We start from the raw sequence: 26,674 nt of genomic DNA, 5'->3' as shown, positions 1-26,674 counted from the left end.
TCGCTAAGCCACTTCTCTGTTAAAAATACCGTGAAATCTGATCTAAGCTTTTGCCATTTTGTAAATGTGGAAACTACTAAGATCGTTCCTGTCTGCCCCGGGTGACTCATGCGCTGCTGGCGTCACGCAGCGAAGCGGCAGCTGAGCTCTGAAGTCAGTGCGTGCAGCCCAGCTGCATACCTGTCACCTCCCATTGACCGCCTGCCGCGTCACGGCGCAGTCACTCGGGCACGAGTGCCATCGTCACCCACGGCCTCGGGGCCATGGCACGGGCTAACCCCCAGCCCCTGCCCTGCTCCCGTGCTGCCTGCGGGGAGAGCTGGGAAGAGCCGTCTCCACTCTTTTTCCCCCTTCCATACAAAGCAGCAGTTAGGGCATGCATTACTCAGACGGGAGCAAATCTTGCTCCAAGTCGTCTTCTAAATCAGCAAATGCTTCCTTCCTTACCATTCGCTCCCCCTAGTTTCTTTGTACGCCTTCCTACACTCCCTGCCTGCTTTTTCTGCTGCCTCTTGCCCAAGTACCCTTTGGGGCTGTACCCTGTTCTCCTCCTCTGTCCCTCTTGTCGAAAGAAAAGTTTAGGAGGCTGCTTGACTCCAGAGCCATGAGCCCACAGGTCCTGTGAAGTCACCATCAGCGCTTCAGAAGGCATGGCTGCCTTTACCCTTGCTCCTCATTGTTGTGCCAGAGGACAGACAAAGCCTGGGGCGGTCTGACATCCTGTGATGCCCAAGGATCTTTCTTTTGCAAGAGAAATCTTTCAGCGGATAATGTGAATTTACAGCCAGTTAATGCTGTTACAGCAGCACCGACGAGTGGAGCACGCAAGAAATCTCCAGCACGGCGTGCAGCCAGGTGTGACCACATTCGGGGACGTTTCCTGCTCTCATCCCGTGGCTGAAGTTCATTCTCCAGGTTGCAGACCGGCCCCGGTGCAGAAGCAGCCCCTCCGGAGGGACGCAGCGCTGCTGTGCTCCTCGCGGTCCTCTCAAGGGCTCCGGGGTGGCTGGAAAAGCCCTGCTGCAGGAGATCACCTGGGTTTGAGGGTGACCAGCAGACATTTCATGACGTAGTTTGAGTATTGATGCAGGAAGGCATTTCAGTAGCTTCTCTGCTCGTTTACAGTATTTAGGCAGGATTTCGTTCTCATCCCTCAGGTGCTCCAGAATGCCCTACACACACAATCAAGTTATTTGAGCTATACTAGGAGAGAAGATTGGATTAGCAGCTAAACAAGCCAGATGAGGTTACACATTTCTCTGCAGTTTTATTTTCTTCCCTACCACCACAGGGATACGTGTAAACAGGCATTTGCCGTACAGGGAGATCTTGTTATAATGGCCATGTTTCTTACATGTAAACGTTTTGATTTGGGATCTGATAAAGGAGCCAGAGGTGAAAGGACACACAGAGCTTGTCCTTCCTTCTGACAGGACAGTCAGGAAATAGCATTTTTCTGAGCTTCCCAGCTGCCCATCAATGACGAATTCCTGCTTGTTTCCATTTAGCCCAGCTTCAGCTGGTCTGAATACATTCTATTTACAAGTGCCCTGAGATTAGTTCAAGTTGCTCCAGACTTCAGTGTGCTGACGTTGGAGGAGATAAACAGAAGTAATTTGCTGATTCACCATAACAATTTTCATAAAATATGAATCAGGGTTTTCTTCTTTCATGCAATGATGAAATTAGGTTAGCATGCTTTGTTGAGCACTTAGCTCTACTGTGTGTGTTCCCAGGAGCATCTAATGTTCCTACGGTATATTTTTGGAAGTATAACCAGATTTATGAGGCCACATCTCCTGTTTCCCTTGGCTTCCCACTAAACTGACATTCACCACTCTGTGTCTTGAATTAGAAGCCTCTTTTCCACTCCTTTATATAGTCATGATACCAAGTGGGTTTTCTGCAGCCTCTCACCTGTTGGACTATTAAATCTCCATTTAAATTCTATGCTTACGTGAGCTTCTCCAAAATTGGAGAGCTGGAGCAAAGTTTGCTGAATGTCCCAGGATCCGCACTCGAATTACAGAGCAGGGAGACGCCTCTTCCCTCAGGTTGCTCGTTCATCTCGGAGCAGGGTCTTCTTCGCCTCCCTTTCACGCGGGACCTTGCGCGTGCGTCGCCCCTTCGACACGTCTCACGGCATGTCTGCCGTCGCATCGGCAAACCTTCCTCTCCGTAGGATTCTGACGGTGCCTTTCTAGTTTCCCACAGTTAAAGAAGCTATTTCAGATTGAAGTAGTTACTGTAGAAAATGACATCAGCATTTAAATAGATTTCCTGAGGAAATGTTTTAATGGTCATTTTTATAGCTTATTTTGTGCTTTTTGACTTTTTCCTCTCTGGCCAAAGGTCAAGAAATTCTTTCATACAGACCAGAGCTTGAGCATCAGTACAGGAAAAGAGCTAATTCTGACTAATATCTCATGGGTTTGATTGTTTTGATTCATTTTCATTCCAAGCACCAATGGCAGAAGAAAAAGTGAATTGCATTCTGTCTTCAGAGAGACCTTTTTGGATGAAGGAAAGCATTCTCCACTTCTAGGTTCAGGCAATAAATCAGCTTAACAAGTCTCTTCACATTTAAGAGTAAAACTCCATAAAAGGTAGCAGGAGCTATAAAAACTCTGACCTCAGTGGACTTCTCTTCTTCCGCTTCCTTTAAGAGAAATTTGCACATCAAGTAGTTCTCAGGACTTTTACTCTGTAAGATCTGATTTTCCCACTACGGCTACTAAATTGAAAAACCAGGCAGGGACAGTGCAAATGCCTTCCGAAATTTGGCCGAGCGCTCAATGCAAGGCGCCCAGCGACGGGAGGAAGAGCTTACAGTGCTCCGACAGTCGTGCGTGCAATCCGCTGGCTTCACCCTGGCAGGACGGAAAGGAAAATTTCTTAGGGTTGTGTTTCTCGGTTTTTTTGGTGTGTATGCAAAAGTGAATGCCTCGTTAACCTGGAAAGGGCGCTTTTCCCCCTCATGTTGTCTCAGAAGCATACGCTTAAAATTGAGGCCATGGGGATTTTTTTTCTCGGATGATTTCCTTTGAGACAGAATATGCAGCATTCATCACATGAAATTCTGGAGTTTTGGAAGGAGAACACAGTGCTGTGATGGAATTTTCCAAAGGTAAAGATGCTTTTCTTCCACCCTGCTGAACTGCAGAGTGGCGAGCTAAAAGTGCAGGATATCTCAGGTCTAAATACGCGTGAGAATTGGGGAAGCGTAGCTCAGGATCTGACCTTTACAGTTTCAAGCTTGGTAAGGCATTTTGCAACTGCCTTTATTGCTATCACAGTTTGAACTTGTTCTGCACATCAGAATCCCCATGAAATCTGATAAAATCCAAAAGTAGGGCTGGACCCCATCGTTGCCATTGAGGATTTAGGTGCTGTTATTCTAGCAAAACATGACCTTGCATTAGGTTATCCGCTGCATGCTACGGACCTTGAGCTTTGTGTTCATAAAAGCCGATAAAGGGCACAGTTCCAAGCCTCTGTGAAAAATTGGCTGTGCTTCTAAAATTTTATTCAGCAAGAAATCAGTGCTGTGCGTCACTGGTCAAAAGATGACTAAGCTCTGGTTATGAACGATATAAATGATAAGGATTTACAGCTAGATTATCCCACTTTTTACTCCCATTGAGTAACACCTTACTTCTTAACCAATGAATTAGAGATAAGCGAATCTTTAAACTAGGTGTTTGCTCAAAAGCTGTGCTGACGAGAAATGTATTTATGTATATGTTAAGTGCTTTCTTGAATTAGGGCCAAAGTAGGAGGAGGCAGCAGGAGTCCAGGCTTTAGAGAGCGTTTCTTGTACATCCCATCGGCAGAGGAGACCTGGCCTCGGAGGTTACCTTTAAAATCCTCATTTCCAAAACAAACAAAGTGCTCTGGGTGAAAGCCCAGCTTTACCGAACTCGGTAGCAAAAGTCCCAGCAACTTCAGTGGCCCCGGGATGTCATCATACAGACGTCCTTCTCCTTCATTCAGTCTCCTGCCACTTTTGGACTTGCTGAAAAATGTATTGCTGCCAGCCCTGTGATCGTGTCCCTGGCCTGCCTGCCTGTGGCCATTCACAGCGGCCTGGTGACATCACGATGGCACAGATTTACATCCGCCTCCCTGAAAATGCGCAAAGAGTAAAGGCATGATTCCAAGAAAATCCAGCTCTCCCTGCCTGCCATTAAATTAGGTTTATCAGCCATCAAACGTAAGCTTTGCTCTGTATATTAAACACCGTCCCCTTACCCAGCTGTGCCACGGTGCTGGCAATTGCCTAGTGATATAGAGTGAAAAAAAAAAAGATACGTAGCTTTTCCTTAGTAATTCACTGTTTCCAAAGTGCAGTAGAACCACTTACTAATTAATTTGCCCAATTCATCACTCAGTACCTACATACAATGATTGGGCAGAGCTGTGGGCTTCATCCTGGCACAGGCTGAGTGTGCACACTCCCGCCTCTCTGGCAGCGGGCTGATTGTGCAGGGCCACTGGCCTCCGGGGCGGCCGCGGTGGCCCAGAAGCAGGCAACTGGAAACTACAGTTGTTGTCGCTGAGAATTGGTTCGTGTTTGGAGTTTATAAGGGTTTTGGAAGTTACAAAAGTCTCATCACCTTTTTTTTTTTCCCTTTATTTTGACAACTAGGAATATAAACCATCATAATAATAAATGATAAATAATAATAAATAAAAAATAAACTAGTGTATTAATATCAACTCATTGAAATATAAGTACTTTCGACAACTAGGAATATAAACTAACTTGGTGTCTACGATATCAAATGGAGTCGGCTCATGAGCGGGATTCTTTAATTACAAAGTGCTTTGTAATTGCTGCAATTGCTCTATCACTAGATTCATAAAACTAGAGGAAAGAGACGCTGAAGATGTTTTTAAGGGCCCTAAAGAATAACAGCTGGTTTGGGGATTTTTATGTTTAATGAGGCTCTTATTCCATTGCTGCGGATTCTTTTGAGATAAAAGGTTAAGATCCTGCTTTGGTGTAATACCCAAGAGCCAGCCTAGCAGTACCTGGGTGCTGTAAGTTAAAGTACGGACACGGCTATTTAAGATTATTATATATATTTGCCTATGATAAAATGCAGCTTAAAATAATTTCATCACCTTTTTTTGCCAAAGTATGCTTATTGTTATGAGTCACCGTAGTACTAAATCTGCACTTTTTTCAAAAATAATCATGGCTTACCCATTTGGCGCAGCTTCTCAGAACAGTAAAGTAAATTACCTCTCATTTTAGTTCTGTCTGGTGGCAAAAAGCAAACTTAGACACTGTACAACAGCAAATGTAAGGTATTTAGTATTACGGTGGAATGGAAATGACCAAAAAAGGCACAAATGCCATAATCTCATCCCATGCAGGCTTTTATTCCATCCAGCCAGTTAAGTAATTGATCAAAGATAATAAATTTTAGAAGCCCACAGTTGGAAGGCCTGGGTTTCTAAATCTGCCGTTTAAAACTGGAAGGGAGTCAGTGACATCACCTATTGCACATAAAGGAGCATATGGAACGTGTGCGGGGGACGGCTCCTGGCCGAGCCGCGCGGGGAGATCGATCCTGGTCCTGCGGCCGGAGGCCGGGCAGCCGCCGAGCGCCTCGCCGCCGCGGGGAGGGCCGCGCTGCAGGTAAGGCAGGATCTGGGGGGCTGAGCGACCGGGCTGCAGGTGCTGCTGCCCGCGTCGCGGATTTCTCGCCTGAGTTTAGCTAAATCACCTTGATCCTTCTGTTTGCATCCCTGAAACTTCAGATTCCCTTGCTGAGATTCCCCGGGCAACTTTATGTCCTCTTGCTATGCATCTATACGTAGGTGTGTATCTGTCTGTCTCCGGTGTGTAACCAGGCGAGGGTCTGACCTCGGCTGAGCCTTCCCAGTGCTCCGGTACTACCAGTAATGGGGCCCAAACCACCGGCTTTTCATGCAGGAAGGGTCTGGAAACCAAAGAAGTTTTGTTCTGACATTTCTCGGGGTTAATGAGCTGAGAAATGGGTCACCTGAAGCCCTCTGCCACCTTCCCTCCCCGGGCGCCGGGTTGACGGGACCTCCGCCGCCCTGCTCGGGGCTTTCTCACCCCGTCGCTGTTGGAAGGGGAGACGGACGGGGAGGTGGCGAGCGGCGAGGGCCGGAGGCGGTCACGTCCCTACCTCGGGGGTCTGCATCCCGCTCGGTCGTGGGAGGACGGGACCCCACATCCCGCCTCTCCAGCGCAGCGCCGGTGTGCGTCGGGCCCTCCTCGCCCGGGCTGAGCCCCGGCACCCGCCGCAGCGGCCCTCGGGGCCGGGGGAGGCCCCGGGGGAGCCGGGAGGGGCGCGCAGGCGGGCTCCGCCTGCGGCCGGGGCGGCCTGGCAGCCCGCGGGGCCCGGGCGGCCTCCGCCTGAGGCGCGGCCTCCCCCGTCAGGCGGCGGGCGGGAGCGCGGGCGGGCGGCGGGAGCCCCGCCGGCGGCGGCCCCGCCTCGGGCTGCGTGAGGCGCGTTGCCATGGCCACCCGTTTACGCTACAGGGGCCGGCGGGGGCGGGCGGGAGGGGCGGGCCGCTTCAGCACCAGCGCGGCCGCGGACAGCAGCGGCGGCGGCGGCGGCGGCGGCGGCGGCGGCGGCGGCCCCGGCTCGGCGGCGCCTCCTCGCCCCTGCGGGAGCGGCGCCGGGGCCTGCGGCGGAGGAGCGGGGTCGCCTGCAGGGTGAGTCCCGTCACGGCCGCCGCCGGGGGCCCGGCCCGGGTTGCCCCGCCTGCCGCGGCCCCTCGGCGTGGGCGGGGGGGGTGCGGGGGAAGCGGGGCGGCGGGCGGAGCGGGCGGGCCGGTGGTCGGGCAGCGCTGCCGGAGCTCGGCGGGGACCTGGGGGGCGGCCCGCGGCCGAGCGCCTCCGGGTTTGAAGGGTACGGCGGTACGGAGTGGGCGTCCTACGGACCGCCCCGGCCCGTGCCGTTCCGACGGTGCAGACCTCCCCGGTCCGTGCCGTTCAGGTAGTGCACATCACCCCGGTCCGTGCCGTTCAGATAGTGCACATCACCCCGGTCCGTGCCGTTCCGACGGTGCAGACCTCCCCGGTCCGTGCCGTTCAGATAGTGCACATCACCCCGGTCCGTGCCGTTCCGACGGTGCAGACCTCCCCGGTCCGTGCCGTTCAGATAGTTGGTCTTAGTTAGAAAACTTTGCAAAACCGGGAGTGATTGCCTGGGGTCTGGCCTCTCGCCTCTCTTTGTAAGGCGTTTTCCATAAAAACTTTGTCAACTTATAAAAAGAGCAGGTTGGAAAATTGGGAGTGATTGGGGGGGGGGGGGGGGCAGGTTCTCGTGGCACGCGAGCTCCGTCTTACTATGAGCCTTCGTTTGCATGAATCCTAAAAACTTCTTGAATTTTGGGCAAGACCTGCCTGACCAAATTAATAGTAAAGTAGTAGTATTCGCTGCTTGCTGTCTGATGCGATGCTGGAAGCTCTATCATCTCGTCTAGATGGCATAAAGCAGCCCGAGGCCTTTTCTAGGCATTCAGAAAGGGCCACCCCTGCTCCCCAGGGATCGGAGCTCGGAGGTGACGGCCAGGCAGCGAGCTGGGGTTCTCTGCCCTAAACTATTTAGAAGTGCTCTTCTAATAAGGATGCCTGCGTGCAAAGCAAGACCGGTTTCCAGCAACTCAGGGCCAGTAGTCTGTGTCTTCCCAGCCAGGAAAGCACCCTCCTGTGCTCACTGCCGTCTCCCATCCACGAGCACGTCTCTTTGATACATCTGTTAAGCCACTGCAAATCTTTAACCATATTTATTATACCGTCAAAAAGAGCATGGTTGACTACGCAGGCATACACGTTGTCTTCCGCGTGCTGCATTAACAATAATAGTTTGTTCATGGCTCCCATAAAAAGCAACAAGGTAGGTATGAATAATGATGTGGATCGCTGTTAAAGGCCGAGGAATGAGTAATAAATGAAAGTGAATCGAGAGCAGGGGCTCTCCCACACTTTATGCTCTCCTTAAACTATAGAGTCAGTTGTGACTTGTGTATGTCCCATTCAGAAATGTAAAAATGACCCCCTTGTCCTTTGGTCCTCTTGCGTGCTGTGGCTGCAGCGTCCAGGAGTAAGGAGTAAGGGCACGATGTGTGGAGGGGAGAGCAGCAGAGTCTGGATTATACCTTCTCCTCCTTTATATCTTCGCCCTCTTGCATTCCCACAGCTTGGTTTAAAGAGAACAGTAATAATTCCTTTAATTTGCAGTTGCTGCGGACCTTTGACCTCGTGGTAGTGTTGCTTGAATCCCGTCCCTGCTCAGCTATGCATTAGAGGCGTAACTTTACAGTAAATTTAGTTTTGTTGCCTCATTAGGCATCAGACATACAGCACTGTAGTAAGGACTATGGGCTCTGTAATGATTCAGCTGCCAGAAGGAGAGACGTCTAACGTCAGCCCTTGTGAGCAAAGGCCTGAACTTGAATTCCTGCCCCGGAGAGCATATCAACAGCTCCTGCTCAAGTTCAGAAGTAATTGCTGATGCGGTAGAGTCCGATAATTTATGAATCTACTATAAATCAGGGAGAGATAAGTGGACCAAGTTCCTTGAAAGATCACATTGAAATCACATTGAGATTGAGTTATTTTGGAGAGTAAATGCAGCAGCATTTAGGCTGGCAGTGGAAATTCATTCATTCATTAACGCTGCTTGAAGGAATGAAATTCTACCCCTATTTTCAAAATGCTTCTAATCTGGATCGGTTTCACGGCCTTCCTAGTTCTGGGCTCTGGGGATCAGGCTCCATCCTCAGCTGTAGCTCTGGGACTCCTGGGTGCGAATCAGGGCTCCTCACCCCAGGACGGGTTTGGTCTCTGCCATCAGCGCTTGGCCGTAGCAAGGGGGGGAAGCGGCGGTGGCTTGTGCTCTGCTTTGCCTCTTGCATTCACGTTGAGCAGCCCTTGGTGGGTCACCCGGAGGTTATTGACAGTGTTTGCTGAGTTCCAGTAGCTTGATGGTCATCCGCATATGGGGATAGAATTTGTCTTATGGATTTAAGACATATATATCTCTTACATGTCATATATAGGTCTTACATGTCATATATATGTCTTACATGTCATATATATGTCTTATGTGTCATATATATGTCTTACATGTCTATGTTGAACTCCCACTGGTTTTAATGGCTGAAACTCAATGACCAGTTACAAGATTTGTAGGCAAACTCAAATTTCACCATCAAACCATAGGTAACATGAAGTGAGGGACGGGCCACGCAGAGTGGAAGTGAGCTCAGAATTTGTCTTACTGAAGTCGGATGCCCAGCCATGCACATGCTGGGCCAGTTCTGCTCGCATTTACACCCCAGCAATTTCTGGTGTGAGAACTGAATTTATACCATTGGGATTCAAACATTAAAAAAAAAGAAAGCTCTTCCCCTTTGCCACCATGATCTCCATGCAAAAATAACTGTTCAAAGCATCAGTGCAGAATCTAAGATACCACAGGGAATCAGCAATGTACCTATTGTCTACTGCCACGCAGAATTAGAGTGCAGTACGTAAAGGGCGAACACAGATAGCTGTAAAATTTGAGCATAATATTGAACATGGTTTCTTCATATTGCAGAACTGCTCACAGATAAACCATTATTTGGGTTTTTTTCTAGCCAAGATATTTTTGTGGCCCTCAAACCTGTTTCTTTCAGTACATATTAACAAAAGAATGGCTTCCCTGCATAAAGCACTACGGACTGGTACAGCAGATGTCAATTTATGTCAACATCAGCTGATTTTCTTCTCCATTGCCCTTTTTGCTGGATCTTTGCTTATCGAGCAGGTCCTGTCTTCTTGACATCCAATGTCATGTTGAATGGTTTTTCACATTTGGTGATAGAAAGCTTGACTCAGTCTTTCTCAAAAAATGGTGTCGTCATCCGCATGACGGTCATTATGCATTATTGATAGTGATGGAAAAGTCACGAACACACACATCTTTGCCGCAGGGCCTTAGCCTTTCCCTTTGGTTTATCATTGCTTTATCTTCTCTCTGCGTTTCAGTAATCATGTCAACAGAGACATTTCATGCTGCCTTTACCACGAAAGAGTAGCAGTACCCTGGTCCTGCTGCTGCAGCCGTAAGCCTTTTTCCTGATGTAGTCTGAGTGGAGTTATGCAGTTTTTTTACTTTATCACAGAACTCTAGAAAGTATTTCAGTTATCAAAAAGCTATTTTCTAGGGGAATCCTAGCTCTTACTGATGCAGACTTAAGAATAAACTCTTGTGCAGCAAGCACTTTGAAGTTAATAAATAATTCATATATTTTTCCTCACTTTTACAATGTAACTCGTAAAATTGGGAAAATAGCATTAAAAGGAAATCCCACTACTTAGTGTGTAGTCAGAGAATAACTTTCTAATATAAGTATGGAAATTAATTCATAAAAATATGAATTATATTTTAACATTATAAACAGAAATAGGGATCTAAACAAACAGTGGAAGACATAGTAATCTTTGAATAGGACCCCAGCTTGCCCTCGGATCCATTCTGGGAGACACATGTCTGTGGAGGGTGCCAGTCAAGCCTGCTCCAGGATCCAGAAGTTTTTTCCAACTCAATTTAAACTCGCCACTTGCCATAGCAGTCACGAAGAGCCTTTGTTCAGAGGGATCCTAGACTGCTTAACAAATCAACCTGGAGCCTGTGCCCAGAGTTCATGTCTTCTGCCAGAAAATGAAAATACTTCTGGAGGGAAACAGGATAATTGCTTAATAGCGAGTGCTTGTATAAAATATTCAGAGCAGAGCAGGAGTGATGCGGCGAGGGCTTTGTGGAACATGAGTGCATTTGTCTTCAGTTTTCTGGCTCACCCCAAGGAAAACTCTCCAGATCCGTCGTACTACTGTACGTACTATCAAAACCCACCCTCGGTACTTCGATGGCTCAGTACTGATTCAGAAGGGGGGGAAAAAAAAAAAAAAAAGCATTGCATTGATTGAATGAACTAAATGCAGCTTCCAGCAAGGCACAGCATTTTTTGGTATGATCAGTAAAAAAAAGATATCTGTTCAATTTACTGTGTGTGGTGTTGGCACCCTCTGAAAACAGACATGACTGCAAGCCTGGCGGTATCCTCTAAGGCTTTCATGACCAAGGCCGTCCCACAGGCCGGGTTCTTGGGGACATGCTGCCACTTTTGCAACTCGCCGGGTCTCCCTTGGTGTAGATGAGGGGAGGAAGCCTCTGGAGAGTTTCTGAGGAGAGCCTTGACTTTGTAATGCCCTCTACCCCTGAAAACAGCCCAGAATTAGGGCTGTAATGGCACGCTGCATAGCTCATCCCTCTTCCTCTGGCATTTGAAGAGGAGAGATAATTATGAAGATGGTTAATAGATGGAAAAGGAGGATTGTTTCATTCTTTACCTCGCCCGCTTTTGCTGCAGTTTAGTCATAATAATGAGAGTTTTTGATAAGTGAGCTTCGGATTGAGTCACTGGTATCTCGAGTGAGTAAATAGATTTTGGTATTAGTCTGAGGAGCTAAGCAGAGCGATCACGCGCTGCGCTTGGAAGCTGGCAGGCAGAAAGGGGGAGGCAAGCATCTCTGGAGAGGGGAGAGGATCCTGGGCTCTCCTTCTTGCCGACGCGGGGGAATCACCTTGAGGTGCCCTGGGCCAGTCGTTGAGGTGTCCGAGCAGCCTCCACACTCGCTGAAGCCCATGAGAGATGCAGGCATCCAATGGGTCCGAGGGTCAACGTGCCTCATGGTGGGACCTGGGCGAGGGGGCACCCAGAAGCAGTGACCGACTGGGAGCGTGCTCTCCAGCAGCATTCGCGGCACGGCGTGTCGGAGGAGGAAACCCAAGGCGCGGAGTCATGAGTTATCTCCTAGACCCTGCTGGTTCTCATTATAGTCTTTTGCTCGTTATGCACAGAGACACAAGGGTAAAAGACTTTGAAATGAGTTTGTTGGTGCATATCATCACAATTCACATTTTGAATTCAGCAATAGGAAAATATTATCTTTGAGATACAAGGTAATTGTTGACATAGTCATTTTTATTTTTGTTTTTACTTCAGTTAGAAAAATCCTGGAAACCATGAGTACGGAATAATGAAATGATGCACTTTTTCCTGTAATGACGGAGCCAATAAAAGGCAGCCATTGAGAATAATGTCCCAACAGCCAAAGCACTTCATCAATCTCAGCTGCTGCTTTTATGAACATATTATATAATAATGGGTGTTCTTCTACAAAAAAATATAAAGATCTCTCTCCTCTTCCCCTAAGGGGAAGCCATTAATTCTGCTCTAGTGTTAATCTATTCTACCATGATGATATATCCATTAATGGGTATCATATATCCATTAAACCTTCCACCCTCGCACAGAAAAAAATAACAATAGTTCATTGTAAAAAAGACTAAATGATGTATTTTTTTTTTTTTTTTAAGTAACTGACTATATATTTGTCTGGCTTTTCCTCCAGGAGGCCAGACTCCACATGCTGAGACTCTTTTATCTAAGCCGTCCAGAACCTCTTTTCCTTGTCACATAACTGGCTTCTCACTTTCAGACTAACCAGAGCTCAGCCCTTGCCAGAATTAACCCTTTATTCCCAGCTGCAACCATGAGCCGTCACTGCACGGATTTGGGGAACGTGCATTCGTTCAATTAGTGTGCTGTCCCGAGCTGGAAAGCAAATGAGAGCTGCAGACGGGTCCTGGCACAGCAGGGCACAGGGCGAGGAAACCAACTACTGGCCTCCTGGCAGCAGTAAAACCAGCGTATTCAGTGACAAAAACCTGACTGCTGTAGCATGGAGAAAAACATAATATTCTTGATGAAATGAATAATACAGTCCATACCTTCTCGGGCTATTATTTCAGCTTTTCCTGCAGATTGCACATATATTTACACCCAAGTCATGCTTGCAAAGTTATCTTTACTCAGAAGCCTAGATACTTACGGCATAAAAGATGAGATTGTGGAGCTCAACTCAGCAACAAGGAGTAAATTCGCGTGTATGTCAGATCATACCGTGGACAGGGTCCTACTCGGGAAGGATTAAGGAACCTTCTGTAGGCGTTATGAACTTCGTGGGATGAGGTGCTGGAATGGAGGTCTTTGAAGGAAAGGCTAAAAAAGACTACCTAGCTGTCAGCGCGTCTTTGAAATGAGAAATATAAGCAAGTGCCTTTATGATAGCATCCAAATATTTACAAAAATAGTTGTAATTCCTGCATAGCCAGTCAATGGGCCGTTCCGTGCATGGAAATTCCAGTAACAGGCTGAATCCTGGGCTGACTGTAAATGAACCAGCAACCGAGTCTGCCGGGAAACGAGGCCTTCCTGTCAGCTGCACGCACTTTTAGAGAGAATATGAAGCCACTACACAATTCATAATAATATTTACTTTTGCTGCGTTGTTATTAGTTCTGGGTTTTTTTTGTATCATTCCACTATGTCCCTGCTTATTTGCATGTCTGTTAATAATATTAAATTCTTCTTCAAACTCCCATAGAGAAAATAGCAGGTTTGTCAACATCCTTGCAGAGGATTAAGTATGACCTGACACCCGGAGTCTTTATAAGCACTTCTGTGCCTTTCCACTGCTTTTACCTTATCATTTCCGACTTAAAAGGCTATTGTTATGACTGCAGGACTGCCAAGTTGTAATGCATGATTTATTATGTACAGCAGGTGACTGATAGTTAACATTTAGCTCAAAACGAATGTTATTGTTTGTTGTTTTGTTTTTTTTTTTCCTGCAGCTTTCCCTGGGAGGTTCATGGTTTTGTCAGTGACAAGATGACAATTAGTATTTTTGCCAAAGGATCCAGTGAGTCATCCTATTAACTCCGCTGAAATACATGCTTGCCAATCGTCCTGCCAGGGTGAGTCTGCGGGATTTTGCATTCTCTCTGGAAACGTTATTCAGGAGTTAGTCCATAGTATGCATTCCATAGTACAAATAATCTTTATCTAGAGCAGTAACTTCTCAGTGGTGACCGCAGCCCCAAATAGACCAAATATTGCATATCGCATCTATTTTTTTTTAAGTTACTAAAGTATTTTGGAGCAAATGAGAAGCCTGACTGTGCCTCATCCCATGCTATTTACAAGGGCTTGGTTTGTTTGAACCTGGAAGCTGTGTAAGAAGGAACCTCATGTGTTGTGGGAACTGATACAAAGGCATAATATAGCTGACCTTGAAAATGTTGCCCTGTGAGGGGATCCACGTGCAGTTAAGAACGAGTGTACTGTGAGTCATGATGGAAATATTCGACATCCAAAAAAACCCAAATCTCCAGGATGACACAACATGGATTATGTATTCGTACTGGTTGCCCAAATTAAACTCCTTAGTTATTGTGTCCCTGCGGAGAACTCCCAGCTCATGGAGCCAATATCCCGTAACGTTCCAGTAGAGGTGCAGGCTGCTTGGTTCCTTTCCCCAGCTTTGTGCTGCCCTGGGGTTGTACTGCTCTGCAAATCGTTGTCATTTGGGAGAAGGGGCGGTGCAGGCTGGTACATGGCTCTTGCTTTTCCCTGTTCCTTGGGTTGGAGAAAAGGTAGGACACGTTTTTGTTGATGAAGTCGCTCCTTCTTTTCTGCTTGCTTGTTCCGCCCTTGAAGGTGACATTCTGTGCCATAGTCCAAGCGAACTGCTTTCTGCTTAAGTGTATTTTGCACACCATGCAACCTTATCTCACAGGAGAAAAGCATATGGCCTTGAGTTATTATTTGTTGTTTCAGGGTAACTAGATGGTAACTGTACTGAAAACTTATGGCAACTCATGCGTTATCTCATGATAACAGGGTAAATAAACAGTATCTTCACTGCATGCATTAACATTAATGGAAGGAACAACTCATGAAAAACACTGTCAAACCAGGTTAAATATGTCCCCTTTTAGGATGCCCCAGATGCTTTACTGCTTCTACTTGTCTCATACGCGTTTAAATTATGACTGGGACTCCTTCCACATTTGACACGCTTGCCTTCAGAGCTAATGCCAGCTGCAGTCCTTAAGTCAGTGAGCACGCAAAATATTTTAAAATGTCCACCTTAATAGAGAAATGTATCTTTGAATTCAAGCTTTAGCATGATGCCATGGAAATGATTAGTGATGCAAATAACGTGTATGCAGCAAGCCCAATACAGAGATCCAAGGGGAGATGGCAATAGTTACTCTGAGCATCTCTGGGGTAGCCCCCAAAAGGTGGCTGCTGTGGCAGCTGACGTGACATTCTGCTTCCCTTCGCAAAAGGGTCCCTTCGCAACCGATTTCAAGTGCAAACAAAGTAAAGACGATTGGAGCATTAAAGAATTCCATGTGATTGTTGTAAAACAGACAAACGGGAGCAGATGAAAGCAAAGGGAAGAGACTAGAGCTCACACAGCTGCCCAGAAACCAGGTCAGGTGTAGTCTGCTTGGGAATGCCAGCACACTGCAAACCCTTGAAGCAACATTACAGAGTATATAAAAAGAGAATCTTCAACAGTTTATTGGTGAAATATGAGCAAAATTTGATGAGACTGTCCTCTAAACTGTACGTATCTGTTTCTACGAAAGTTGTAGGGAACATGAAAGCTATCGTTAGCATGGCAGATTTTCTTCATTCAGATGTAAAGCCAGATCTGCTTTTATTTGTTTGATGAAGCTGGTGTGTGGCAGAGTGCTAAGAGGTGGTTAACTAAATCTTTTAGCATCACTGTAAAACCAAACTCATAGTTGTTTGGTCCAAACCCTGCTGAAGAAAATTAGCGCCTTTAATTTCAGTGTAAAAATAAATAATAAAAGTTAGCGAAACTATGTTTAATGATCCCACAGTAACTAAACATTTTTCCACATTGCAACCACTTCATCAGCTGAAGGTGACCACTCAAGGACAAGTTGGAAATCAAATCAGGGAAATATTTTTCTAACCTTATATAAGGATAATATATCACAACGCTTGACTAGGTCTGATCCATCTTCTTCTGTGCTTTTCTAGCCCATGAATGTAACAGAAAACACCCTGAAAACTACTTTTCCTCATTGCTTTATCTGGCAGAGATCTTAAGTCAGGCAGGATTCAGGGTCCATTGCAGTTTATAGTAACATTTTAAGTCTCATAAACAAAAACCTAAGAAAAATCACTAGGAGAGAGTCTCAGTAAGTTACCAATACTGATGAAGTGAGGAAAAAAACCCCGCTTTCGACAATTTCAAAGGCTCTTTGTTCCTTTCACTGCCACGGTGCTAGCGTTTATGCAGCCTTCCATTGGCCCACGTACGGACTTTAAGATGGGAAAACATTGAATGTCAAACACATGAAATGCCTTCTTCATGTGGAAGAAGTTGCAGAAACTGAATTCTTTGACAGGGTGCGGCAGGGCAGACCTAGGGAAGGCTGGGGCGGTGGGTGCCGGCGAGCAAGAGCTCTCCAAGTGATGTAAATGGTTACCCTAAATGGCATAGTGCTGTTGCTGGCACAGGGAGATATAGCTGCCTCCAGGGATCATCCTCCGTTGCGAACATCACCAGTTTCCAAGGAATGAAGTGATTTTCCAGCCTCTGTTCCCATTAACCGACCCAGCCCCAGCACTCGCTTGCGTTCGGCTTCGTCTGGCTGCTGTGGTCACGTGCAGCCAGCTGCCTTCCCTTCGTCCCTTCGTCTCTCTCGTTTTACACAGTGCTTTGGCTAATTATAGCCTCAATCCTGCAGCTGATTTATTGTAACTGAGGCTTACTTGTATTAATAATAACTCCTGACGTTAGCCTGAGCACTTTGGTAAATAAATTTGCCACCGCTTTAAGAAATAAGGTTCCTAATGACTATAAAATTGCCTGGAAATTGTTCTTGTTGCCAGACAAGATTAAGGAAAAGAACAAGAGAAAGTGCTTCTAGGAAAGTGCGGGGTTATGTACTGGGTTGGAAACTGGAAGCAAATTAGTAAATAATAATTACCAAAAAAATTATTTAGGTCTATCTATAAATTAAGTACATTCTTGACAACTTAATTCCTGTTTTTCTTAGGACGTTTTCCTTACTTGTCAAAGTTGAAGGCATTACTTCAGCACAGAATTCTTAGTGTCTATCCTAAGACATTTCTCAGACATTTAATGTTGAGGCTCTGAACTCCCAAAGCATCACTGGGTTCTCCAGGAGTCACTTTAGAGAAATGGCTTTTTGAGGTACGACTCTTCAACACAGAAGAGAGATTTACTGCCATTACCTTTTCCTGTCATTTTTAAATCTTAGTATATTGCAATAAAATCTAAAATAGCTAAAAACATGTATGAATAAAGGAAGGATTTCTGAGCTGATTTAGGGATACTTCCATCTTCTGACTTTCAAAAAGTGGTTGAAGGGGGTCCCTCTCCTACAAAAGGATTGAATTTCAGCATTCCCTTCTCTAAGCCCTTTCTTCTCCCTCACAGCATTAACCTCGAAAATCTCTCTCAAAGTTTTGCAATATCAGACAAATCACATAACAAATACCGCTTATACAACAATTCTGACAACGATAAGTTTGCTAGCAGATCGTTAGAGCTATCTACCGTAATCTGACGTCTCAATAACACAGATGACAAACACGGCAGCAAAAATGTTTCTACAAAACCCTCTCCTCCCAGCCTGCTCACTCCACCCAGTCTTGTGCTATTCCCAAATTCACAGTGGCTTTCTGTAACAGCTATTTGTGATGATAAAAATGTGCTGGGATGTCATAAGGGCTATGAAGGATGGATAGAAGTTTTTCATAATAGTTTGTGGTAATAAAGGAATAAGCATGGAATAGTAATAATAAATAGCTAGTGATAAGGTCAGAGACTTGTAAAGTGGGCAGTGCTATGGATGGCAATTTCTCTCCTTTTCAGTTCGAATGCCCTAGCTTCCAAATGCCTGCAGGAATGTGTGTTTACAAATGTATATATCTAGTTACGTTATGTATATGGAGTTACATACGACATAAACAATGCCAGGAACGACATGGTTGTGCCAGAACCACAGGACTGAATCCAAGACCTTCACACCGTCAATTCAGTGGCAATTAAACTCCCAACTTTGGCCCTGATTTAGCCAACTTATAAAGCACGCGTTTAACTTCGAACATGTGGTTAGTGCCATTCTTTGTAACGAGGCCAGAAAGGTGCTTCAAATTACAAATGCACTTGATTAGCTTACTTGGGAGCTGAAACTATAGTAGAAGTATGTGAAAAATAGCTCTGTAATATTCCCAAGCCATGTGTCGGTTCACAAGTTACTTGAAATTACTGAAATATTCCAGAATGTGGAATCTGAAGGCGAGGGAAGGAAAATATATGACAACATACATATGTAGTCACTACTGATTAGGAAACAACAGTGTAGACTTTTTGGTAGTGTTATTGCTCAGTATGATTTTATTTTTATTTTTGAGCTTTAGCTAAAAAAAATATGTTTTCGCCATCTGTCTGCAGCAACGTTTCTCAGTGCTGCAGCAGCACGTTGGCAGTGTTGGCAGATACCCAAAAGTGACTGCTTTCCCACGGCGGGTGCCTCGCCGAGCCGGTGCAGATCACACCTGAAGACCACCTGAGTTTCACATCTCGGGTCACATTTCCTCAGTCCCTCCAAACCCCAGCTTTGCATCAGCCGGGCTGGGAGACCCTGCTTTGTCTGGGTGGCCGTCCCCATCGCTGCCTTCTGAGAAACGGCCGCCTACCTACAAAGGAGTTAATAGTTTTTCTGTGGAAAACAGGTTATAAAGTTCAGTGTCGTGGTATAATTCCTACCCTGCTTGTACGCAGCATTAAGGAATACAGTGACGTTTAGTTTTATTTTTCTTTAGGTGCTCAGGTAGTGTTTCAACAACAATGATCTAAATCTCCTTGCTATGTAACAAATACGTTATTGCAATTATTTTTAAATTATTTTCAGTTTACCTGAATTCTCTCTGAACTAAGCTTGCACAAATCCAACAGATATATTTGTAAAGGAAGCCTTAACTAAGACATGGAATCACAGAATCGTTAAGGTTGGAAAAGACCCTTAAGATCATCGAGTCCAACCGTTAACCCAGCACTGCCAAGTCCACCACTAAACCATGTCCTCAAGCATCATGTCTACCCGTCTTTTAAATACCTCCAGGGATGGAGATGTAACATGAAAGGAGAAAGCAAAATGATAATGTTTGTGCCGAAAAAAAGAAACTCTTTTCAGTAATCAAAGTTGTTTTCGGTATCTGTACCTCCATCTATGAGATATCTAAACAGCAGCTTCCCATGGGTTGAGGACGTCCATGTCTGACTCAGGACAGTAAAGAAACGCCCAAAATAACTGTATTGACTAAAGAATTTTTGCTCTCTTGAGCGATGAAGAAAGGTCCCGCTCTGTCCATAGATGTTCCCTTCCTTTGCCTGGAGCTCAGGGCAGCAAACACAGCTTCAAACCCAACGCACTGAGGCACAGCAGCACGCACAATATCTGCCTGCGAGTTATCATGCGATTTGTGAAAGGGTATTGAAAACCGGTGTGATAGGATTCTGCAATAAACCTTTCTGCTGAACCGTCTGAGCATTAACTACCCCGAAAGAGCCGAGGAAGCGTAAGCAGGCAAGAGGGGACACGGCATGAAACGGTGCCCATGGATCCTGGGAGTTCTTGAGCCCTCTGAACTGTTTCTGTTCTGTAACACTGACGTTAATGTCAGGAGACAGTAGGATGAAGATTTGAATCTTTCATTACACCTTGGACACCTAATGCCCAACAATGTTTTTCTTTTTCATAGTTCCTTAAATGCACTTCTTATTTCCTTACTGTAATCACACCTAATTATATAATGGTATGATTGTGTTTGATTATATTCACAATATACCTAATTAAAATTTTACAAATAAAGCATTCAGATTCCCACAACAAAAATTTTATTAAAATAAAGTTTGCATATGATCAATTAGGAACATTTAAAAACCAATATTGTGGGGTTTGCACCTTTTTTTCCCCTCATTGTAAAATATAAATAAATTATCCATGCTAAGGTCTACCTGATTGCTAAATATGATGATATGAAGACAAGATCTAATTTTAAACTGAGGAATTCCTGAGCCTGAGCTTTATCCCACGTATTCTATAGGTGCTTCTCTACAGGCTTTCTTGAGAAGTTTTAGAGTATCAGTGCAGACTGGAAGGGGTTTTCTTATCGGTTCTGCAAACCGTAACTTGCAGCACTGGTACATCAGTGTAGGAGCACGGTTAATGGCTTAGAAGGAAAAGATTTTGCCTCAGAAACATAGTGGAAACGGCTTAACAATTATCGGATGTTCGGTTCTTAAACCGTAACAAGTGGTATTAAAGGATGCATGCATATAGATGATCCCTAGAGACTAAAGCGCATCCAAGGCATATGGCTGGCTAAACAACGAGCACCTTGCATCATTCCTGCTTTTTAAAAAAACTTCCTGGTCTTTCAGTATTTTCAAGTATTCAAATCACTGAAGACAGAGGGAGATTTCTAGGCAGGACAAAAAGAAAAATTTGCTCATTTTGCTCCTTTTATCTCTTCACAGTGAAATTTATTTGGAGTTTTGTTATAACCACCCAGTATTTCATGTTATTAACCTTTGAGTAGTTTTAAATGAAGTCTGTATGGTTTACTGCATTTACTTTGAGTCATGGATTATACAATAACACAATGGTTTCTCAGCAGGATTAAAACCCGAGTACATTAAAATTCAATTAAAAGCCTGTGAGAAGTGCAGTGGTTGACTCAGACCGTTAACTGGGACTGTGTCTCTCTAAAATGAACTGCGTTGTCACTGCACCGAGGAAGGAAGATGTATGTTTGTTCTGGCGTAGTGAAATGTCAGGCTTTCTTGTATTTGAGCAAGGTCTAACGTTTTTCTCTTAATTTCTGTTTCTCCCTAGTTAGCCAACCGACATCACAATGACTGAGGATTTAGACCACAGATTCAGTAGTCTCACCTGGGATCAGATTAAAATCCTGGATCAAGTTTTAGCTGAGGTCATACCTATTCATGGGAGAGGAAATTTTCCAACACTGGATGTAAAGCCGAAGGATATCATTCACGTGGTAAAGGAACAGCTCATTGAAAAACAAATCAACGTTAGAGATATCCGCCTGAACGGTTCGACAGCCAGTCACATCCTTGTAAAGCAGAACGGAACCAGTTACAAGGACCTAGACATCATTTTTGGGGTGGAACTTCCAAGTGAGCTCGAGTTCCAGGTTGTTAAGGAAGCAGTTCTTAACTGCCTCTTGGACTTCTTGCCAAAATGTGTTAATAAGGAAAAAATCACTGCTCAGACCATGAAAGATGCCTATGTGCAGAAGATGGTCAAAGTCTCCACCGACCACGATCGCTGGAGTCTCATCTCGCTGTCAAACAACAGCGGTAAGAATGTAGAATTAAAGTTCGTCAACTCGCTCAGACGGCAGTTTGAGTTTAGCGTGGACTCCTTCCAAATCATACTGGACTCCATACTAAATGTTTACAGAGCAACAGACTGCAAACTGGCAGAAGACTCCCACCCCACTGTCATCGCCGAGAGCATGTATGGAGACTTCAACGAAGCAATGGACCACTTAAAATACAAACTGATTTCCACAAGGAACCCGGAGGAGATCAGAGGAGGTGGCCTCCTGAAGTACAGCAATCTCCTGGTTCGTGACTTTAAGCCAGCAGATGAGGCTGAAATTAAATCTCTGGAACGCTACATGTGCTCCAGGTTCTTCATTGATTTTCCAGATGTTGCTGAGCAGCAAAGGAAAATTGAGTCATATCTGCGCAACCACTTCATTGGGGAAGAGAAAAGCAAGTATGACTACTTGATGACTCTGCGTGGAGTCGTAAACGAGAGCACGGTCTGTCTCATGGGACACGAACGAAGACAAACTCTGAATATGATCACAATTCTGGCTTTAAAAGTACTCGGAGAACAAAATATCATCCCAAATGCAGCCAATGTAACATGCTATTATCAGCCTGCTCCATATATCAGTGACAGAAACTTCAGCAATTACTACATTGCTCACGGACAACCCCCTATCATCTACCAGCCATACCCATTTCACATACAAATGCAAAGCGGCATGGTTTAGGAACACGATAACCTCCTCAGCACTTACACTCCTCTCTCTTTCCAGTTCTCTCCGTAATAAAGGCCTCATTAAAGCAAGTTTTATCATCACTTTTGATTTAAGGACATATTTTTGTGCAAGTTGCCAAAGTTATTTGGTTGGGCAATGTTTAAATCACCGTTAAGCAGATCGTAAAATAAGTGAAACGGCTATCATTCATGACGTATTTATACCCCTACGAGTGTTTGGGCTATACTTTTTTTTTTTTTTCCCAATGAAGAGAGAAGGATAGAAATTATTCTAATTTTATAAAATGAAATGCACTAAGTTCTGGGTTCTAAAAAATTCTTAAGGAAAATTTAAATAGTGTAACTGAAAAATTAAGCCAATAAAATACCTCTCAGTAGAAATGCCTGATTTTAGAAGTGGTAGTGTTCTGGGTACAGTAAAGTAGATCATCCATCAGTTATACCCATGCACTTCCAGCACCATTTATTTGCAGCACCTTTTGAAAATACGCATCGATGGGTTGGCTCTTGGTGGTTTGAGCTCTGCTTTGCAGGCTCTGGTCTGATCGCTCTTCAGGTCCAATTAGAGAGGTGAGGTCCCTCGCCTCACCAGGGTACTGCTCGGTTATGGTTAGCAGGAAGCATCCCTACCAAGAGCAGACTCAGCATTTTTGTGTATCCCAAATTTCCACTGATCCGAGTGAGAGATTTGGCTGCTTAAGTAATGCAGCGTTGGACTGCCGGATCCACCTCGCAGATAATGAAAGTTGTAAGAGATACAACTCTTCTGATTAAATTGGTCTGGAAAAACAAGGTAATAGAATGAGAAAGAAGGTGAAAATTGAGCACGTAGGGCTTGCTTTCTATTGCTAATTTGTTCTTGATCAGAGATGCTTTAATGCATAAGAAACAGAGTCAGGAAAAAAACCAAAAAGCCCAGGACTGTGTTGCTTTTAGGTGAATTAAAACAAATCCTTGGCAGTGGCATTTGAAAAAATATTTTATACTAGCAATGTCCTGTCTATGTTTAGATACCTGCACACATACACTAGTAGCAAATGAAGATTTCTCTTACGATCAGGAAGTAAAACATTAGTTACAAGTTTTTGTGTGTGTGAGTGTTTACCAAAGATGATAAGTTTTAAACACGTCACATAAGTGCCTCCCTGTGCCAGTTGCTCCGTGAAAGTCGGAATGCTGTTGGCAATCATGCTGGAGAGCTCCTGAATTACAGAAAGGGAAACGTGTGCCCTTGGTACTCCACCGACGGGTCGCAAAGTGTTCGTAGCACTGAAGGGCAGAGAGGTTTGAGCCATTCCCTTCAGTGCGAGCAGGCTGGGGACAGATGGATCCAAGGGGTTCTCACCGAAAGTCCTTCGGGTTAGATGCTGAACGTGGTACAAGAAGGAATAGTAATGAAAAGGAGATTTAGAATGGGTGCGGTTGTAAAATTGGAACAGCCAACTGGAAATGCAAGCAGTAGAGTTTTTTACATCGGATGCTCAACACGTCACTGTGCCATACTACGAGTTCATTCCTGGTGCATCCCTGTGCGTCCTCCGTGCCATCCGTAAAAACACTGACCGCGTTTTGTCTAGTCACAACAGGTGTCAGGGCTTAGAAATTTCTGCTACTTGGGAAGCAGGGTTTGATTTGTTTTACACAGAAACATGCTACATACCACTATTTTAAATCAAACGTTTCTAAAATTTCTAAGGTCTCTGAAGTCCTCTTGCCAGTGAAATGTAGCTTTCCTTTTTCCATTATATGCCTGTACAGTAGAACAAAGAGCTCTTTAAAGACAGCTTTGCTGACCATCGTCACTAAAGTCAACTCTTTTCTGTAAAATATAGTGCAAAACCCCATGTTTCTGCAGCGTAAGAAGGGTGTACTAATCTACTGGGAAGCTGATTGATTTTGTGATGTCTTTCATGAACATAGTACTATTATTTTTGCTGATTTTTCAAGTATGTCTAATTCCGTGTCTAAAAGCACACTTTATTTCACTTCCACTAGTATCTTTCCATTGGCTAAACTATATTTAATAAAATTAGCAATTCTAATTGCTATGTTATCAAATACGATAACGCTATATTTGCATGTCAGCACTTCTGGGGAATTCCCCCTGTCAGAAGCAAAATGAAGTGAAACATGGTGGATTTTTTTTTTTTTTTGAGCTGTTTAGACTACAAAGGGAGCCTTTAAATTTAGTTTGGTATTTGCCAAATTAAATAGCACTGTGAAATTCTGTAAGAGCCTTATGTAGGTTATGTCCCTGCTACCGCTTGTGCTTCAGCATTCAGCACGTGTGACCTGCAGGGCTGAAGAGCCAAAAGCTGGACTGGGCACAGCCGGGACTTTCAGATGGATCTGTGGGAGTTAGGCACCCACATGGCTTGAGTTTCAGGAGGAACTGGGTTCCTAAACTCCCTAAATTTGTTTGAAAATCTTAGTCCGTCTGCGTTGACCCGTGACCTTAATGTCATGTAGCTACATCAACTTACTGCTCCTCCACTCCTGGTGTCCTTGCTTGCTGGGTGGAGAAATGGGTCGATCTTCCCGAGAACCAGGAAAGAGGTTAGCCAAGAAGGAGCGTTTTCAGCATGTCGTGTACAGCCAATGATCCGTTACCTGCAGAAATGTGTCAAAAAGTTGTTTTTTAACCAACAAGTAGAAACACTTATCACCCTGTATAAAGGACTATAATTCTTTTTTGAATCAGACATTGTGAAAAGGATCAGGAATGGCGAACTACCTCTGGGTTTGTATAAACCAGCCCGTCCACTTGTACAGCCACTGTTTATTTAGATATATATATTAAATTCTGTTATGTCTCTGTTTATACATCCAGGTTAGATAAGGAAGGACTCAGCCAAAGTCCGTGGAGTTAGCGGGCAGAACCCAGCTAACTCCCGCGGGTTTTGTGTGAGGCCCCGGGAAAGAGTAAAGGACTCACGTGAGTACCTGCGGGTAAAGGTACAAAGACATCAATATGCAAAAATGTCTCAGGTATAAATAAACCCTTTAAAATATTGAAAAAGGTCTTGTATTTCTTACCTAGAGGTAGTTCAGTTTTGAAGGTTAAGTGAGGTTTATGATTTTATATATACTTACCTATATAAAATATCACAGACCTACACATACACGGGCAATTAACAAAATCTGATGGTTTTAAATATTTCCTTCCAAATGTTATATTGATGCCTGGCAGTGGTACTTGACCTGGAGATTTTTTTTCAAGGTAGTAACTTGATTCTGTAAACTAATATTAAAAAGGGGATGATGTATAGACTGCTGCTTGCAAAACACCGATATCAATATGTAAGATGAAATATTGTAACCTCTTCTTCAGTCGTTGCAGATTTTATTATGTGCAGATATAAATCTACAAAGAATTGAGAGTTTCCTCAGTACCAGTTTCCTGAGCTTCATGTTTACATTATAATTATATCTTGTTGTTACAATCGTTTCAATAATTATAATACCTGGAAATTGTAATGCTGATTTTATTTAATCACATAAAACTTCTTGAGGTTTACAGCTTAAAGTAATCTCATGTTGTCAGGACCTAAGTGTTAAAGTTTCAAGTGCTTTCCTAAAAAATGTCATTTGAATTTTGTGTTATATTGTAAAAGGTCTATTTGATGCATATACTTTATGGTAGTTCCTTTAAAATGTAATTTGTGAGCTTTATACTCGACACATTACAAAGATTTTTGCAATGGATAAAAGAAATGTAAAATTGTCCTCAGTCGAGATGTTATATTGTCCGTTGTGTTACACTGAGCCTGCAGATCTGTGAAGGACTGGATCTGATTTACCACCGCGTCCCTTCAATTTTCTAGCTGTGTAGTTTGACTGATGGTAGAGGAGTTACATCAACATAAATTCGGCGTTGCACAGGTGTGTAGTCAGTACGATTTGCAGAAATACCTGGCAAAAGGACGGCGAAGAGAGTTTGGCAGGTCAGCGTGATCCTTCCAGCTCGGTTTTTGTTTGGTACGTTTTCCTATTAAGCTCAGCGAAGGGAAGGGTATTCAGGACAAAGCTGTTGCAGCTGAAGGAAGAAGTGTTTCACTTAATGTGCCATCTGAAGCTGTTGAAAAAATATTGTAATGCTAAAAATGTGTACTAATCACACAGATTTGTAGGTCATTAGTCCACAGTGTTGACTAGTGCCTTTGGGTATTTGGGGAGCGATCATTAAAATAACTTCCTTGTTTAATGTATGGTTTGCTTGTAATACCTTCCTTATTCTGGTCGGATGTCGACTCTAGCATGCAGACTTCTTCTAGCAGCCGAACTGGCCTGTTATAACTGCAAGAGTGCTAAAGATGTGGTTACGGTTCGGTAGGTCAACAAGCCACCAACTCAGATTTACCGCTGACCCACTGTCAGGCCTACCCGGAAGGTTACAGAGCAACCGGATTCTCATGACTCTCTCTGATACATTTGAATGGCTCTACGCTAGTTGTCAAACAGGCTTGTGTCAAATTTTCACATTTTAAGTGCCTGGATATATATTTATATAATAAAAACATGACTGTCTGCTGGGTAAATAAAATTAATACTTAACTTGACAAATGATTTGACTTTACATACGCCTAAAAATACATTTTACCTACTCTGAATGC

At 44.4% G+C, this 26,674-nt stretch overlaps 1 protein-coding gene across 1 annotated transcript; it reads left to right on the top strand.

The window, feature by feature from the left end:
* The first annotated feature begins 6,582 nt into the window (after window positions 1–6,582).
* On the top strand, window positions 6,583–26,501 carry TENT5D (terminal nucleotidyltransferase 5D). Its single transcript, XM_087749291.1, has 3 exons — window positions 6,583–6,697; window positions 13,737–13,859; window positions 20,859–26,501. Exon 3 carries the CDS (start codon window positions 20,878–20,880, stop codon window positions 22,051–22,053), a length of 1,176 nt encoding a protein of 391 aa, XP_087605417.1. The 5' UTR covers window positions 6,583–6,697; window positions 13,737–13,859; window positions 20,859–20,877; the 3' UTR covers window positions 22,054–26,501.
* The last annotated feature ends 173 nt before the right edge of the window (window positions 26,502–26,674 follow it).

Source organism: Nipponia nippon, unplaced genomic scaffold (assembly GCF_047370975.1).
Source record: "Nipponia nippon isolate SJK-2023a ecotype South Korea unplaced genomic scaffold, ASM4737097v1 scaffold_12, whole genome shotgun sequence".
NCBI classification, from domain to species: Eukaryota; Metazoa; Chordata; class Aves; order Pelecaniformes; family Threskiornithidae; genus Nipponia; species Nipponia nippon.
Note: the sequence above shows the minus strand (reverse complement) of the source record. Positions and strands in the feature narration are given on the sequence as shown.